Raw genomic sequence first — 18,085 nt, 5'->3', positions numbered from 1 at the left:
TTATGTGTCTTGGTGTTGCCCTCCTTGGATCCCTTGTCATGGGAGTTCTGTGTACCTCTGTGGTCTGAGAGGCCATTTCTTCCCCTAGTTTGGGGAAGTTGTCAGCAATTATTTCTTCAAAGACACTTTCTATCCCTTTTTCTCTCTCTTTTTCTTCTGGTGTTCCTATAATGTGTATATTTTTCCTTTTTGATTGGTCACTCAGCTCTCTTAGGATTCTTTCATTCCTGGAGATCCTTTTATCTCTCTCTGCATCAGCTTCTCTGCGTTCCTGTTCTCTGTTTTCTAGACCATTAATGGTCTCTTGCATTTTGTCCATTCTGTTTTGAAGTCCTTCCAGAGCTTGTTTTATTTCTGTATTCTCCTTCCTTAGTTCTTGCATATTTCTCTGCAAGTCCATCAGCATGGTTTTGACTTTTGTTTTGAATTCTTTTTCAGGAAGACTGGCTAAATCTATCTCCCCAGGTTCCTTCTCAGGGGAAGATGTAGCAGATGCCAAAGCTGTCTGGGTTAGTCTTGTCTGGATCATATTTTTTTACCTTTTCATGTTGACAGGTGCTATTGACAGCTGGGAGGACCAAACTTTTCACTTGCTACTGGCCTTTCTTTATTGGAGCAACTGCGACCCCTAGTGGCTTGTGTTGGGTAATTGCGTGTAGGCTGGGTCTTTGTGTTTTGCCTGGCGGAAGTGCAGCAATTTTCCTTTCTGCCTTTCTGTGGGCATGTTTTGCCTTAGGCTGTTTCTCGGCTTTTGCAGCGCTGGGAGGGGTAATGGACCGGGGGCGTGGGTAGAGGGGGAGCTGTTTGGCTGTTTACCTCCGTGAGGGGTCTCAGAGCTGTTGCTCAGGGGGTTAGTGCGCCCAGTTTTCCCTGTAATTTCCAGCCACTGGGCTGTGACCTGTGTTGTTTCCATCTAGCTGTTAAATCCCTGTCCCTTTAAGACTTTCAAAGAGCACTGTCTTTTCTTTGTCACAGGGGCATCAGCTTCGGCACCCGCTCAGAGGTTTTGCTGCCCTATTTCCCTAGTTTCCAGCCCTCCACGCATGCACTGTGTCTGCGCTCTGGTGCGGGTGGCTGGGGCTGGGTGTTTAGCAGTCCTGGGCTCCCTCTCCCTCCCTCCAGGAGCTGGGGGGAGGTGTGCTGGGGTCCCACCGGCAGGGGCTTGTATCTTACCCCTTTCACTAGGTGCTGGGCTCTCGCACCTGTCGATGTAGTCAGGCTGTTGTCCTGTGTCTTCTGGTCTCTCTTTCAGGATTAGTTGTATTTGTTGTATTTTCAAAAATATGTATGTTTTTGGGAGGAGATTCCCCCTGTCCTACTCATGCCGCCATGTTGGCTCAGCCCTCTATTTTGGTCTTTCTAATGTAAACTGTTTCCTTTAGTAGAAAAATGAGTTTTCCTAAAAATATACCTTACAAAGTTCAGGGCCATCTATGAGGGTAGTATTCCTCATAAAGTTACAGAAATAGATTAACATTTAAAAGTCCTGCATAAATGTATCTTTAATAGTACAAAAGTCCACAGCCCATATGTGGCAGTTGTGGCTGGTAATAGAGGCAGGAATTTCTATTCAGGAAGGTTTTACAGCCCCCAGGCAAGGAAATATAAACAGATCATTACGTTGCAGTAAAACAAGCGCTTATCAAAAGGAAAGAAATGCAAAATAGACATAGTAGGCAACTTCAGCAGCTGTCCCTGGGGGTGAACAGCTCCTTCGCTGGAGAAAGGGACTGGTTTTTTTAACTTTGTAAACACAAACTGCCCAGGCGCATTGTCCAGGCTCAGGTTTGGGTGTTTGCCATTTTCAGGATGAGCTGGTGGTGATGAGGAATTAGAGGCTCTGGAACGGCTTGCCGTAGTCAAGTCTCGGGTACATCAGGGTTGACAAACTTCCGCCAGCTGCCTCTGCAGTTCCCCACACCCGGTGTCGCCGTCTATCCTGTCTTGGGGGCATAGTGTGGACACATGGCTTGTCCACCTGAGGTGGCCTTAGGGATCAGGGTTTGAACTCCGGCAGCTCACTAGAATTACATGGGACCCCTGAGATTCCGCGGGGGCCGTGGGGATCCCAGCCCCTTTCTTTTCCAGCTCATCAGGTGATTCCAGCGGTCACTGAGGGGAAGAACTACAGGTCCTGGCAGTCCAGCCACCCCACCCCCACGCTGCGCAGCCCAGGCCTGGGGAGTGAGCCACGACGGGGGTGGGGGTGGGGGACTGCCAGCGGAGGGCCTCTCCCATTCCAGCCTTTCTTTTTACACCAGTGCTTCCCCATACTGGTGCTCCTCAGAATAACCTGGGCCAGGGGAGGGGGACTGGGTCTCGGAAAAGTCCCTGGGCCCAGGCTGCACCTGAGGCAAGCCCAATCAGATCTTTTTGGAAGGGACCTGGGAAATTCCCGAGGCAGCCACGCTGGAGGGCCAGTCTGTTGTGCTTGTGACTCAGGGTTCATTGATACCTGCAGTTTGGGGCAGGGGGAGAGCAAAGCTCATGATTAAGAACTTCCAACAGACACCTAAAGCTTGCTATCAGCTGGAACGCGCTGTGATAGCTCCACGGAGCTCCGTGTGTAAAGTCGGTGACCATGCGGACTCAGCAAATTTAGAGTTTGGAGGAGGCACCTCGTCTTTACTTCATGACGAGACAGAAGTATTTTTCATTGTGTGATTATAGGGCCTCCCAAGAATGAACTGAGGAAGACACAGGCTCTCTGTAGGGCCTTAGGGACTGGTGACAGTGAGGAGGAAGTCTGGCTGGTCAGGGCTATGACACAGAAATGACGGCACTCCGTGGGGCCCCCGTCTTGCCACAGACCGCTGGGCTCTTTGACTTGGGCTCTAAGGCTTCTACAAGAGTCCTGTGCCTCCCTGGACAGACACAGTGACAACATTTTGGGAAACAGTCTTGATAGAATTTGGCAGCTAGATTTTATGCAGGAAAGCTGAAATACAAAGGAGAAGAAAAAGCGTAAACAGTTTTTGCTGTTTATTACGTTATAGTAAAATATTTCAAATTACAAAAATACTAGGATTTAACTGCTACAGTTTGGCGTACAGTTGGTCCCTCTCACCAAGCTGTTTCTAGATGGATCTATTTCCCAGTGCTGTGCTGTTTTCCAAGTTCTGAGGTGAATATATAGTGAAAGTGGTTTAGTGATATTTTAGAGTCTTAGAATTGTTGAATTTTCTTACACACTTGGGGAAAGCGGCAGGCGAAATGCCAGGCTTAGAGGGGCCCTTAGGCTGACCCTACTAGTGGTTCCTCTGGGAGATGCTTTCTTGCTTGGGGTCCCCTCTGCTGGGAATGCACTTTCCCCTTTCCTGTGGCCAAGGCCCTGGCCATCTTTTGGCCCAGCCCCACTGCTGCCTGCTGGATGGGCCTTCCAGGCCTCCCAGGCAGAACCTTTCCTCCCCACTCTGTGTTGGCTGGCATGTCTTGTCTAGCATCTGTCATTCTGTTTAAAGGTTCGTATTTATGAGTCAATTTCCTTGGCTAAACTGTGACTTTTTGGACTCATGGGCTACTTTTTATTTATTTTTATATCTTCAGTACCTATGCTGGGGCTAGGGGTACTTAAGCATACTTGAAAACATACAGGATTGAACTAAATATAGTCCATATTTCCATTTGGATAAAACCAATATTTTGGTAACAAAACTGTAGAGCCCCGATCCATCTGAGAGTCAATAAAGAATTTTTAAAAGTGAAAGGAAAATTTTGTATGTGTATGTGGCTGAACATGTTTATAGGCTGAAAATATTGTCTGAAACATTTCTTCCTTGGCAAACTGGGTATTGACTAAGAGTATTTAGAACACTGTTTACAAAGGACTGCCATCAACCAGTCAGGCCGCAGGGACACACAAATTAGAAAAACACTGGAGTCCTCACGAGCTGGAGCCTCCAATTATAAGGAAAGTATTTTAAGGGTGAATTTTCTGCTTCCAAAACACCTACAGATATTGTGAAGGCATTATCATCAATTTCAAACTCTCATTTCATATTACCACCTGAATTCCACCCTCTATATAATGTTACCTCTATTCCCACCTGTACCGTGTGCCCACAGGGACGAGGGCTGGGAGCTCCAGCACAGCTGCCCCATAGCCTGCACCCTTTTACTCACAGAGGGTGAAGAGGGGTTGGCAGCTTACCAGGGAGGAAAAAAGTACCCTCTGAGTAAAGCATGTTTAAAGTGAAATAAAAAGAATATTACCCTCAAAGAGATAATAATTTTCAAAGAGAAAACTAATTTTCTGGGGAGGAGTCTAAGTGAGTGTTAAGAACAGCTCCATTTTTGCAGCCTCCTGATCTAGGCCTGTTCCCCGACTCCCAAACGACTTGATGTATTTCCTTTGAGTCTCACATTTGGGGGACATGTTCTTGTGTGAATTTTTGCACCCTAATTAAAAGCCAGTGGTCTGAATGCTGATGATGATCTTGGTTATAGTCGATGTACCGTCTCCTCTTGCTCACAGGGAAAGCAAACTGAGTTTCAAAACAGTGGAATGGAAAATAAGCAAGTAATGCTAATACTTATAATTAGAAAACACTGGTCAACCGATGGAGAGTAAGTACCATGGAAGACATTTATATAAAGTAAGTCTGAGGAAGAATTCTATCCTTTCTGTTTCTTCTTTGCCCAGGAAGGTTCAAAGTGGCTTTATCCTCTTATACCGGCTATGATCTGATACAGTACCACCCAGGCCTGCTCAGGACATGGAGGGCTTCTTGTTTGTTTAATTGTCTTGCGATGGAAGACCTTGAAGCAGTCGGTGAATCGCGTGTTCGCTGGATGACTCTGGCCCTCACTTCTTGGTCACAGTTGGGCCTGGATCAACTCAGTACAGCAAGTGCTATGCGCAAGCTTCTTCCTCATTGGAAAAACCCATTAAGAACAATATCAGTAATGACAATTAATAGCCCCAAAGTTCCCCAAGCAATAAAACTCCTTACATATATTTAGTTTTTTTCAAATATATCTCATTGAAAGGTGAACATCTGCCCAAATGAACAATATTCTTGTTGGGTGTCTTTTTGTGGAAGCCTCACAGTTTGAAGACGAAGGAATGTACTAGCAACATCCAAAGTGTGTCTGGAGGGGGCAATTCCTGGGTGAGAGCTGGGCCCATCAGAGCAGATACGGCTGAACCAGGCAACGGCCCAAGTTAATGTGGGCTTGGCTCTCAGGACTGGAGTGGCTGCCGTGGCTTGGTTCTGGGGGTTGAGAAGTCTAGGTTCCTATGGCTGATGCTGACCTCCGTGGTCATGCTCCAGTAAATTCACTGCTTGGCGGCGCTACCCGCAGGTAGTCTGCGTTTCCAACTGCAGGACCCTTGAAGATGCCATTCAACGTGGCTTCCTTGGGAATGAAGTCCTGCTGGTAGTCAGGATTGTCCAGGCTGACCTGGTGGGTGCCTTTCTGGGCCAGGCCGTCGGGCACCCTGCTGATGCCGGCTGGGAGGGTGGTGTTGAGATACTCAGGGTTGTCCACTGCATTGCTGTGGGGATTCTGGTAGTGAGGGTCTCTGCCAGGAACTGGATTTAGAGGCTGATTGTGATAGACGGGGTTCTGGACAGAACCTGCAGGCCTTTTGGGAACAGACTGGTTTATGTATTCTGAAATTGAAAAGAAATCAAAGGTACAGTTACCAGCCATGCACAGGCCCAGGAGGATTCCAGGGTGCATTTGGAACCCTGGGAACATTCTCCAATGAGGAGACTGCTGACTGAGGGTAGGGAAAGCTGAGGAAAAGAATATCTGGTGTTGCTGCAAAACAAATGTCTCTTACTTCTCAAAGCAATGGGTACACTTATCTTTGGCCAATTTAAAGTTCTCAGAGGGTAGCCTATCTTGAGATGTGTTTGTGCACACAGGTTGGGAGTGTCTGAGAATAAAGCTTACATTAGGGAAATAAAAGTTTCACAGGCAAGACTGGAGCCAGGAGAGAGAGTAGAGGTCGAATCTATCCCCCATTCCCCCACACCCACTCATGCATGCTCACACATGCTCACTCACACACATACGCTCTCACACATGTATGCTTCAAATTCCAGAAGATCTGTAGATGCATTCCAAACACAACAAACCAGACAAACAACCCAGACATAACTTTAGCTCAACACAAAGACCTGTGTGTGCTTGGTTGTTCTGTATTTATCTGCTTCTTACTCCCTCTGTTATGTCTGAAAATTTGCTACAGTCTCCCTGGCCTGACCAGCTTAAAGGAAGCAACCGGCCAGGGCATCAGGGGGCAGAGGCTGGAGCTCCCAGATGGGAAGCTGAGCTGCGTGACTGTCCAGGGCAAGTCACTCACCGGGTGCTGGGAGGAAAGCGTCATCGATGTTGTCCTCAGTCAGGGTGCCCGTGGGGTCTGAGCTGTAACGCTGCAAGAAGCTGTCTTCTTTGAGGGCACAGCTCTGCTGGGGAGGGAATCAGGCAAGGTCAGTACAGCACTGCTGAGACTTAAATGTGTATAACAATCTAGAGATCTCCTTAAAATGATTCAGATTTAGCAGGTCTGGGGATCGGCCTGAGACTCTGCATTTCTAACAAGCCCCCAGGTGGCACCCATGCTGTTGGGCCCACACGCCACTGGGCTAGTGGCAAGGTCCTGGTCACTGCTCCCCCGCAGGGTGCTCCGCGACCACAGAAACCATCTGTCTGTGCTCTTCAAAATGGGCACTGCTAGCCACATGTGTGAGGAACTGAATCTTAAATTGTACTTAAATTTAATGGAAACTTAAATTTAAATAGCCACAGGTGGCCAGTGGCTTCTATATCTATACTGTTAAGTGCAGGTCCACATCAAGGCTTCCTACAGTCAAGCATCAGCTGAAGGCCCCACCCCCAGAGACCCACTGGCCCGATGAGCATTTCTAGTGAACTGCCAGCTGCTGATGGTTCCTTTATGGCATTCTGAACAGCACTGCAACAAGCAATAGCTACTGTCAGTCTTGGGGTAGGGGTCAAGGAAACCGTGCAGGGAAGAAGCAGTATAATAGGAGAACCAAGATTACTTGGGTTGAGATGGGCATCTTCTATGTCTAATGGAGCCAAGATACAGAGCTGTTACTCAGTTCCAGTTAACCAGGTGCTCATACATACCCCATTTCTGTCAATGCAAGCCACAGTGGGGCTGTTGCTGGTGGCACTCTGAAAAAGAATTGGAGTTGTTTGTGGTATGATTGCACAAACCACTCACTCCCGCTGAAGGCAGGAGGTGGGTCTCACAGAGAAGATATATTTAAAAGTGCTTAACTTTGTCTTGACTTGTTAGCTATAGAAGAAGTAGGTCTAGATCTGAGTTAATTCTGATTTAAATTCTTAGTGGACCTAAAAAGATTACAATCCGGTTGTTGCAATTCAATAAAATAATTAACACGCTTAATTGACTCATTCTGATTTTACCGTTTGGTTAAAATTTCTGTGTCTCTCTGTGAGTTCCACTGGGTGAGTATCATTTGCGCTAAAACTCAGTTGGTTCAAACTAGCAGACACAGATGGAAAAAGAGGGAAATCTTGTACCAGAGAACTTAGGAGGGGTGTCCGGGATGTGGAGGGGCTGTGGAAGAAGGCCTGCTGGGGGATGAGGTACTCGTCAGCATCCACCACGTCCTCCATGTCCTCTTCATCCATCAGCGCGCGGTAGAAATTGGAGTCCGTAGGGCTCGGCAGATGCATTCTCTCATCCCCCTGGTGCAGAGGTTTTGAGACCATTAGAAAGGCCCACAGAGATGCTGTTCTACTTTTTGGCTAGAGGAGTAGGGGCCTACTGCCAGAGGGCACCTGTCCATTTGCCAATTTAGTTATAATAAAAATTCCCCTGGTTCTCTGAAGCATGGCTGCTTCTGCACCTCTACCCCTCTGGAAATTACTGTAAATCACTAAAAATTCCCTGATATCTACAAGTGCTTGAGTGAACTGCAAACAGTTTAGGACGAAGCAGCAGTATTTATTGAGCATGTACTATGCTGCTAAGTACTGTGATGTTGTGATTTATAAGAAATATGTATTTGACCTTTACCCCTGTCCCTAGCACAGAGCTCCTAAAACCCACAGAATTTCCTAAGTGGCAGGGCTGTAAAGGTGCCTGTCGGCATGTTAATGAGGTGGTTTGAGGAACACACTTTTGGCTGCAAGCTAGTGGCCAGAGGAATCAACCCTTGATTAGATAGCAGGCACTTCAATCTCACCCTATCACCCTGGGGAGAGGAGAAGGGCTGGAGGTTGAATCAACTGCCAGTGGCCAATGATTTAATCATCATGCCTATGTAATGAGGCCCCCATAAAAACCCAAAAGGATGGGATTTTCAGACTGGTGAGCTTGTGGAGATTTGGGGAGAGTGGAGCTCAGAGAGGGCAGGGCAGCTCCACGCCCCTCCCCCTTACCTTGCTCTATGTATCTTTTCCATCTGGCTGTTCCTGACTTATATTCTTTCATAAGAAACCACTGACCTACTGAGTGAACAGGCTGCCTGAGTTCTGGGAGCTGCTCTAGTAAATGAATGCAAACCAAGGAAGGGGTCCTGGAGACCTCTGATTTATAGCTAGTGGGTTTGAAGTGCAAGTAGTGTCTGAAGTGGGGGTGGTGTCAGAACCGAGCTGAACTGGATGCTACCCAGCTGGTGTTGGAGAATGGTTTGCTTGGTGGTGTGAGGAAACCCTCCCTCCAACCCCAGAATTGCTGAGCAGAACCTTTACGTGATGTCTTCAGTCATCATATATGTATCAAATATATGTATTTTGCATATATTCTTTCACTGAGTTTTTAAAACAGTCCTGCACTGAGAGCTTGGAGAGTCAGGGATTTGTCACACAGTGACATTTGATGCTCAGTAGAGGGACTCTTTCCAGTGAAGTGAGACTATGATGTGGTACCTGTATGACTAGGTAGCGCTGGGGGTCTCGGGCCATTTTGGAGAATTCAATGATCAACTCACGGAACTTTGGGCGGCTGTCTGCATCTATCATCCAGCCTGGGGGAAGAAGGAGGGGAAAAAGGGACAGTTAGAACCCTTTTTCTAGGAAGAAATGATGAAGATGGCATTGCTTAAAGAAAGCATTTATGATGAGACCCTTCTGGACAAATGATAAAGAAACCTAACCCCTGTGGTAGACTTTTTAGACTTGGCAAACTAGCCCTGACTAACACCCTCTAATCTTCGATGCCTACTCTTCCTAGAGCCAGCACTCTGGCATGATCCCCTTAAGTAACCCAGCAGCCTTATTCTATGCGCTGCTATTTGTGAACAGCTCCAACTATAGGGTGCCCTGGAATCCAGGATCTCAAAGTCCTCGCTCGACATTCACCCTCCTCTTCATTCACTCAGCAGTCTTGCAAGCTGGAAACATGCAATTTGGGGAAAGTTAGGGACTTTCTTTAAGAATCCTGGGGTTTGGGAACTCCACACCCTGGGGCTTTCACTGTATTTACATACTCACGTGCACATGTGAGAGGGGAATGTTTCTGTGCCTTCCTTAGAGAAGTGTCTGTCAGCCATGCTAGTGCATCTACAGACACAGGGATCTCAGGCTGCATCAAATGAGCTGGAGAACAGCTTCTGACTGAAATCCTTGTGCCTCTTGAGGGCTCACATTTAATTTCTATCAGCAGGATGTCAACTATTTCGAGGTCAGTCTGTATGTGACCTTAGACAAATCAGGCAACTTCTCTGGATCCCGCTCCCTCAGCCCAGAGCAAGGAAGTTAAAACAGATAAACTCTGTGGTCTAAGGGTCAGAAGGGCATTGATATTTACATTAACTTGGTTTATCAAATCCCCCCATGCTGCCTTTTTGTGGAAGGGCTCCTCACACACGGGTGGTGTTACCTTTAGATCTCACTGAATTTCTGATTCCAGTGGAGTGATCAAGGAACACACTCTCAACTGGACTAAAACGTTCGCTGCTATAGTGCAGAAGACCTCCTGTAAATCCATTAACTTGAAGGTTTAAGTCAAAGCAGAACTGCTGATTCCATTAGCCTCATGTAGTTTAGAAACATTCTCTAGTAACAGGCTCCAAAAAGTGGGACGGCTTTTTCATTGACTAACTCAGAGAATAGAATATTTTGGTGTAATGGCTTACAGAAGACTTGAGTTGTATTTATTTGCTTGCAAACATGGGCAAATGTCAGGTCACAGTGCTCAGCGGGTCAAGCAAGTGCTTCCTCAAGAACGTTTGAGGGGGATTTTACATGTTTCTGGACCAGAGAGCCTGTGATCAGGAAGTCCCATGAAGCACTTCTTCAGAGACTCTGAGGTCTATGTTTGGCCAAGGGCAGCAGGACCTGCCAGGCACGGGCCCCCCGAGGATTCCCAAGGCCATGGCCCAGCTAAGGAGTGTGCGTGGCAGGCGTCACTCACACTTCACCATGATCATGTAGACGTCGATGGTGCAGATGGGTGGCTGTGGGAGGCGCTCTCCTTTCTCCAGGACGGCCGAGATCTCACTTGCAGGGATTCCGTCATAAGGCTTGGACCCAAAGGTCATCAGCTCCCAGACGGTGACTCCTACGGTATGAAGCAGTTGCTTTGGGATCTGACTATCATCATACGCCTTGTCTTCAGTCATCATTGATACTGTTTCTAATGTTTAAAAACCTACATTTCTGTGGCCTTGGGCAATTTGCTTGACTGCTGGAGGCCTCAGTTTACCTCTCTGCAAAGTGGGATAATGACAGCATCTGTCTCATAGGGTGGATGTGAGGATCAAGCAAGATAATACAACTGAAATGTTCAGACAATACCAAGTGAACAGTAAGTGGCCAAAAAATGGTGAACTTCAGTAGTAACAACAAAGACAACACAACCATTCTTATAATGTGTGTATTATGCTATGAGGAGGAGTTACACACTCAGACATCTGCCCTGTGTGACCCGTATCCATGGAAGTGGAAAGACAGATTTCAAACTGGGGTATAAACTGTGTGTTTTTAAATAATACAAAAATTGGAAACAAAAAATTCCCTATTGATAAACATAAAAACACCATACTTTTTATTTCAAAATCAATCATGATTTTAAAAATATCAAAATGGTAGTAATTTTAGAATTGGTGTTTTCTCAGGCCACCCCTGAGTTCTAAAAGTCTTTCTATGCATGCCTTCCTTGATGTAATTCTCTGCTCTAATGATGTACAAAAGCTTTCAGGAAACTGTCCTCCTGGACAGCGAAGGGCCACAGTTGGACTGAGCCTGGGTCTCCGGACTACACAGGCAGGGGTCGGACATAGGAACTCAGCAGTGTCCTGATCACCAACTGGTCCGATGAACCGTTTTCTTAGAATTGGCCTCTTGATACATGTTACCACAGATCTGATTTCCCAGAGACCATCCCAAACCTGAGTGACCTGAGTTAATACAAGGAATGTGGGATTGAAAAATGAAGGAAGGCAATGGTTCGGGGGCAAGAAAATCGTGAGTCAATATGGAGTTGGTGAAAGAAAGAAAATCTCATTTCCATATCTATGAAGTCAATTATCTCACTAGGTTTACGCATAGTGTTTTAACAGCGCACATTATAGTGAATTCTGTGGGGAGGCAAACGTTTCAGGTTTTGGAACAGGTGATGAAAGACAGGGTGGCTTGTGTGCAGGCCTGGAAGCTGGTATGAAATCTGTCTCTTTTCAGCTTTGAAGGGGAAAACGCAGACCCGTAACTTATTAAAATATTTTGCCTTGACTAGAGACTAGTGAGAAGACTAACAGGAGTGTACTTTTTACACTAAAAATGTAGGTTTGTGGTCTAACAATCCCAGTGTGCCGCCAGAGACAACAGATCATGATCACTAATGACACAGCCTCCACTGGGATGCAAACACAGCAACCATCAGCAATGGCGGCTTTCTGACACTGGATGCCACTGCTCATGAATTTAAGAGAGTTTTTGTTCATTTGCACATGCGTGGGCCTTGCGCAGACTGCGGGCACAGAGGAAGGCAGGGGGGAGGGGCCGCCTGGCACCCCAGGGCAGGAGGAGCAGGACCACTTAGGACCTCATCCGTCAAGCCAGGAGAATATACTCGGAAAACCAAAGAAGGATGTTAACAGGGAAGCAGAAATCTGATATAGCTTGAAAACGTATTTTGCCTGTTGTCTGCAGAAAAGATGAGAGAGAGTAAAACAGGAAAAGACCCATTAGGAGCTCTTGCTGTGGTGTTGCGGAGGATGGGAGGTGGCCTAGGCTAGTGTGGTCAGTGGAGAGGACCTGGCAGGGCCCAGGAGTTCCTCCCTCTTGGGGAGGAGACAGATTTTGAAAATGACTTGAAAGGCTTCAGAATGGTTTTATATAGTTCACTAACTGCAGGCAGCTCAGCTCACAGGTCCGTTAAAAATTCACTTGTTCATCACAAAGATCTCTGTCTTTGAAAAGATTGCACTCCTGCACATGAGACAAGACCCATGAAGTTAAAAAAAAAAAACATTTGGAACATCAGAAAGTTAATAATGCTGTGAAAAAAGCCTGAAATGGATGATCTCGTGAATGACTCTATTTTTGTGATAATGACTAAATTCCTCTTGGAGATTCCCTTCCCCAAATACACATTTTCCAGTGGGAGGTGATGCCTCCCCTTCACCTCTATTGCTTTAATAGCTGGTAACAGGTTGATTGTCCACAAGTAAATGTGGTAAACACCCTTTCAGCAGATTGCTGGGGATGCAAAGGTGGATGTGTCTGGCACGGCAGCCTGCAAAACTGTGTACTGACACTTTCCTAAAAGGTTAGGCCCTTTGTGCAAAGGCCTCAAGGTGAGGAGGGCCATTCAGACTGACCACAGGGAGGACACCTGTGCAGTGGGATCAGAGAGCGGACCCTGATGGGGTCCTGGAGAGCTGGAAGCAGTAACTACTTCCCTTTCTTTCTTTGTTTCCCATGGACACATCCTCATGGTGTTTCTGTCAAGCTATACACAAGGACTACTGTTCATGGCACAGAAAAACAGCCGCTGAATCAGCCCATCATAAACTTCATTTCTCTCTGGGAAACTCTTCCCCAGACAACATTTATCCTCCCCCTCCTGTTCACTTCAAATTCAGGGCAAGAGGTCATGTCAGTCATGTCTGACTTTGCAGGTCAGGCATCTCCCCAGTTCCCTGCCACTTCCTGCAGCCCCAAGCATGGTGGGCGGACTGCCCTCGCCACATCCTCCTATGGCAGCAGACAGACAGTGACAGTTGCACTGTTGCTGGTCACTGTCTCAGGAGAAAATATTGGATGACAGCGCATGTAATGTAAACCAACAAACAATACAAGCCAGCTTAGCTTCAGCACAAATTCATGAACATCAGGATTTTGACTCACCATAGCTCCAGACATCACTTTGGTGAGTATAAATTCTGTGTAAAATTGATTCCAAAGCCATCCACTTGATAGGCACCTTTGGATGATGAGAGAAAATAAGACAACAACTATTAGCTTCCCTCTGTTGGAAAAAATTAAATTGCACTGGGACAAAGTACAAGTGACAAATGTTGGGAAGGCAGTCCACCCCCAGACCGATCCCCAGGCCTAGCATTTCCTCCCAGCTGGAGGAGGTTTCAGATCTGGCAGTGCACAGGGCTATTCTGTTAGGCCCCACAGCTGGTCTCCTGGGTGCTGCGGCCAAGGACCACCAGGCTGTGGGCTTTCTGGAGAGCTGGGTGCAGTGTGCTGCTGTGGGCCCAGGCCATGCACATGGGCCCCTCCACCCACGCTTGTGGATGCCATGCAGGCAGAGTGAAACTAAAGAGGGATGCAGCTGACCCAGAGTGTTCTGGAGGGCTTTACAGAGACCCATCCCCTCACCACAAGGAGTCCCAAAATCCCCAAGCCCCATCCGAGAGGAGGGTGCCACCCCCACCAGTCTGGGGCCGGGCTGAGTCACACGCACATCAGGAGCTCTTGGAACAGAGGAGCTTTCCACGTGCCGCCAAACTGGCTGGGGCATTTCCCAGTTGTTCCTCTGACGGGGTCTCTGGAGGGAGAGGCTGAAACCTAACCGTGGCTACATAATGGTCACCTGCAGATGAGCTGAAGCTCCTGTCTACTCGCTTTGGCTCCTGCTTGCACCACACACGTCCTTACTCCCTCCCAGCAAATCCTGCTCCCACTATAAGCTCTGGCTTATAATGCCATAAGGAGACCCTGGCTTGACCCAGGTGTCGGTGGCAGCTGTCATGACCTCACCCAGAATGTCCCCAAAGTGTCCCCTGCATCAGTCAGTTTGTGGCAGGGAAATGCTCCCTGACCTACAAGCCAACTCCTTACTTTTCCTCCTTCTGCATGGTATTCTTTCTCCTCAGCACCAAGCAGCTTGGCGAGCCCAAAATCTGTGATCTTGACATGCTGTGGTGTCTTCACCAGGACGTTTCTGGCTGCCAGGTCCCGGTGCACCAGGCGCCGGTCCTCCAAGTAGTTCATGCCCTGAAACACGGGCCATGTGGTGAGGGAATGGAAGGCTCAGCAGACGCCCATGGAGAGCAAGACTGCGTTTGAGCAGAGAGGGTACAGCTGGCACCCGAGCTCTGCAATTTCATGCCGCATGTGAACCAGACTCTGAGCTTCTCTGTCGGGGACTGTGTCTGAGCTCATCCGGGTACTTCCCTTGATGGACACAGTAACCTGCACTCTGTAAACGTTAGTAACTATCTACTGAGGGATGAAAAGGCAAACAAATGAAGACAGAGCCAGCTGCGGGTTTATTAACTTGTCTCCATGGAGGCTCGAACAAAGGTACGCCAGGTAGAAGAGGCGGACCAGGCTGGGACCGGCACCGGAGCCTGCCAACACACTGCCCTCCTGCTCGCAAGCCCTGAGCACGATGTGCTCTTCCCCGTTCAGAAGGGTCAGCGATGCTGGGCCTCCTGCCTGGCAGGTCCAACAAGCATTCCAGGCTGGACTAGCTCACTTGCTTTCTCCTTCTCTCCCCTGCCCTTGCCTTCTCCCTCCTTCCAGCCAGTGTCTCCTTCATTGCTTCTGCACACATTTCCTGAAAATTTCCTCTGAGGGGGGTATGGAGTAGGTGTGGCACATACACACAGTCACAATCAGTCAGCCTCCCCTGTCCCTTTCCCTTCATTTACTTTGTTTTTTGGGTTCATTAAACCCCCAAAGGAGGACTTCAGAGGGCATTTCCAGTTTCACTTAACTGCCACTGTGAACTCTCATTCCACCTCTTAAATGCCCACCAGGGAACCGGTGCTCCGAACGTCACCAGCACGCTGGAGGAGGGAAGGGGGGAAGGGCGGGTGGGAGCAGTGATGGCACCGAGTGCTTATGATGCGTCAGCCACACTAACACATCTGTGAAGTAGCGGAGCTTCCTCTGGTGCTGGTGGTCCAGACGCCCCCATGGCCGCCTTGCAGCCGATCCAGAGGGCCTAGAGACTGGGATGAAGCTTTGCAGACCAAGTCCTCTGAGGCCCTAAGACCACCACTGGGATGGTGCCCATAGTCTCCTGTGGGGGCCTCCAGGTGACCCTCACCTCTTGGCCCACGGGCTGCGGGGAATGTCAGAAGCCCTCCGCTCCCCCTGCCCCAGCACCCTGGCCCACGTGGCTGTGCAGGTCTAATAAAGGGAACTGAGCTGCCCTGCTCCCCTGGCCCCTTCCCTCCTGGCCCCCTGCTCTGAAAGAACCAGAGCAGCTTCAGTAAATTGTGATGTTTTCTCAGAACACCAGTCTTCAGAGAAGGCTTGGAAAAGGGGAGGGAAGAGCAGTTTACATATTCTGGGGCACACACAGCTAAACAGCCAGGTTTAAATCAGAGAAAATTTGGGAACCATGAGATTAGACTCATTTGAACTTAGAGAAAACTCTGTCCACGGTCTCTGTCCCACACTACAGAGGCAGTTCCAAAGGCCATCTCAGTGCCCAGCAGTTATACTCTAACCAGCCACCAGAGCTAAGAGCTGTGACAGTGCTCATGGACTCTTGGAGTGTAAACAGAGGCTCCACAGTGTGAGCCCTCCTCCTGGGAAACCCATTTCCTGATTCATGTCCGAGATCCTCACTTTAATTCAACATATTTATTTTTGTTCATTACTACAGGGCAGCTAGGATGAATTTTGAAAATTGAGGTTAAAAGGGAATTTGAAGAGCTGGCCTGGAACCTCAAAGTAGAGAAGGGGGGCACAGGGCTCTGTGTCACACAGGGACCCAAGACCTTCCGGTTCAGCATGGGAAGAAGGCAGCCAGGGGTGGCTGGGCTCGACATTTACAGGCTGCACTTGCCCACGGGCTGCAGCGCCTAACAACTTCTTGGGGGGAGCCCACAGTGAGAAGCTGCAATGGGATCCATTTCTGTTCTGTCCATAAACCCCCATGGGGGGACGTCCGGGTGGGCCTCAGAGAACACAGACATGGCAGAGGGCAGGAAGACAGAGGTGAGGGGGCGGCACTGGCAGAGTAAGGTCACTGTGTGGCTTGCCCACCACTGAGCTCCTGCCCTCAGGGAGGCAGAAAAGTGTTGGAATGTCCTATTCCTGGCAGATTGTGTGGTGCCATGTCCACAGTGTGGGGACAGGAGGACAGGGAGGCCCACTGTCCTGTGGGCTCTGCTCTGAGGCGTGATGTCAGGTGCTGATGGGGAGGACGGACTTGGGAGCCAGGCTGCCTGGGGTCAAATGCTAATTTGTACTTACCAGCTTGAGCTCTTAGCAAGTTACTTAAATACTACATGCCTCAGTTTCCCCATATGTGAAGTGGGCTGCTCAGAGGGTTACATGAGTTAATCCTTCTAGAGCACTTAGGTTGCTCAGAGAGAGTCCTCCACGGGCGACTGTCATCACTTCCTCCAAAATGCAAACCCATCCCCTCCTCTCCATCCCTTCTGCAGTGACCTTGAATTAGTCTGCCATGCCATCATGTCTTGCTTAGATTGCTGTTACACTTTCCAAAAGGTCTGATGGTGAATACCCCCGGAGTGGTGCCTTCTGCTTTCATGATGAGGTTGTCTTCTTGGCATGGCTGGCCGGGCCCTGCCTCCCCCGCAGTCCCTGCTTGGCCACCAGCCTCTCTCAGCACGGAGTCTGCTCTGTGCTCTCAGCCCTGTGCCCTGGCTGCCTCTCATCCCTCAGATGCCTGCCAGGACAGGTGGGGCCTCTCATTAACGCTCACAGCACAAGGCTTCTGATGCTCCAGGCAGCTGGCAGTACCCAGTGCTGGGCCGCAGGCTGAGCCCGCCTCCTGGACTCCCTCTTGCACCCTCATGCCTGATCCGACCACTTGGTTCCTGCTGCACCGACAGGAGGACAGGGGGGCCCACTGTCCTGTGGGCTCTGCTCTGAGATGTTAGCTCTCTATGAATCTGTTCCTGCCTTGTTTGTAAGTTTGGGGAGTTGAGAAATTTTGTCTTACATGTATTTCACAGGGTACCTAACACTGGCAGATAAATGCTCAAGCAGTAACTAAGAGAAATGTCTTAAAGTGGGTAAATGTGCTCTAATAGCTTTTAATGACCTACTGTCAACTGTAATCTGTGGACCAATGCGAATAAATTTTAAAAATCCACATCACTGAGCTACCTGACGATTGGGTGTGCTGTTTCGCTCTGTCACTTTCCCACTGTGGTCCTGCTGTGAGGTGTTATCTGTGTGCTCTGAAGCCAGAGTGGCTCTTCAGTTGCCCACTGTGGATGGGAACAAAGGGTCACTACCCTTGGGTCGTGGTCAGTGGGGTGGGGGCTGCACCTTTATGAACCCGGGGAGCACACAGCAGCCAGGGGAAAGAGGGAGCAGGCCTGGGCACTGGGGCCGGAGCCCACAGGGCTGCAGACGGGACACTGGGCATCTGGCCTCCCCAGGGCGGTCAGAGTGCCCTCTCCATGGCGGCCGGCTGAGAACAATGGACTGCAGCTCCTTTTCTACCTCCAATCAAACTAATTTTTCTGCATGACATCCCTGCTCCTCTGTGATGGCCACAGTACAACTTGTTGACATGAGTGTCACAGCATAGCTCTGGAACTGAACACAGGAGGCCAGAATGTTCTGGCTGCATCAGTGAGGGACGACCACCTCCTCCTCCACCCAACATGCCAACCACAGAGGCATGGCCCTCCTTGCCTCCTCTCCTAGTGGTTCAAGGCCCTGTTTTCCCGATGGACTTAGTCCA

General features: G+C 48.9%; 1 protein-coding gene across 5 annotated transcripts in view; it reads right to left on the bottom strand.

Moving 5' to 3' along the window:
- Positions 1-2,967: 2,967 nt before the first annotated feature.
- EGFR (epidermal growth factor receptor) overlaps positions 2,968-18,085 on the bottom strand; it is a 205,753-nt gene continuing 190,635 nt past the window's right edge. For 4 of the 5 annotated variants that reach the window (XM_036994949.2, XM_073239171.1, XM_073239170.1 and 1 more), the window contains 8 exons: positions 14,245-14,400; positions 13,300-13,375; positions 10,364-10,510; positions 8,878-8,975; positions 7,525-7,692; positions 7,105-7,152; positions 6,314-6,419; positions 2,968-5,615 (listed from right to left, as the gene is read on the bottom strand). In XM_036994949.2, the coding sequence (XP_036850844.1) occupies positions 5,263-5,615; positions 6,314-6,419; positions 7,105-7,152; positions 7,525-7,692; positions 8,878-8,975; positions 10,364-10,510; positions 13,300-13,375; positions 14,245-14,400 (1,152 nt within the window). In that variant the 3' untranslated portion in view covers positions 2,968-5,262. The remainder of the gene's footprint in view (positions 5,616-6,313; positions 6,420-7,104; positions 7,153-7,524; positions 7,693-8,877; positions 8,976-10,363; positions 10,511-13,299; positions 13,376-14,244; positions 14,401-18,085) is intronic. The other variant, XM_036994947.2, reaches the window with a different exon arrangement.

Source organism: Manis javanica, chromosome 6 (genome assembly GCF_040802235.1).
Source record: "Manis javanica isolate MJ-LG chromosome 6, MJ_LKY, whole genome shotgun sequence".
NCBI lineage: Eukaryota > Metazoa > Chordata > Mammalia > Pholidota > Manidae > Manis > Manis javanica.
Note: the sequence above shows the minus strand (reverse complement) of the source record. Positions and strands in the feature narration are given on the sequence as shown.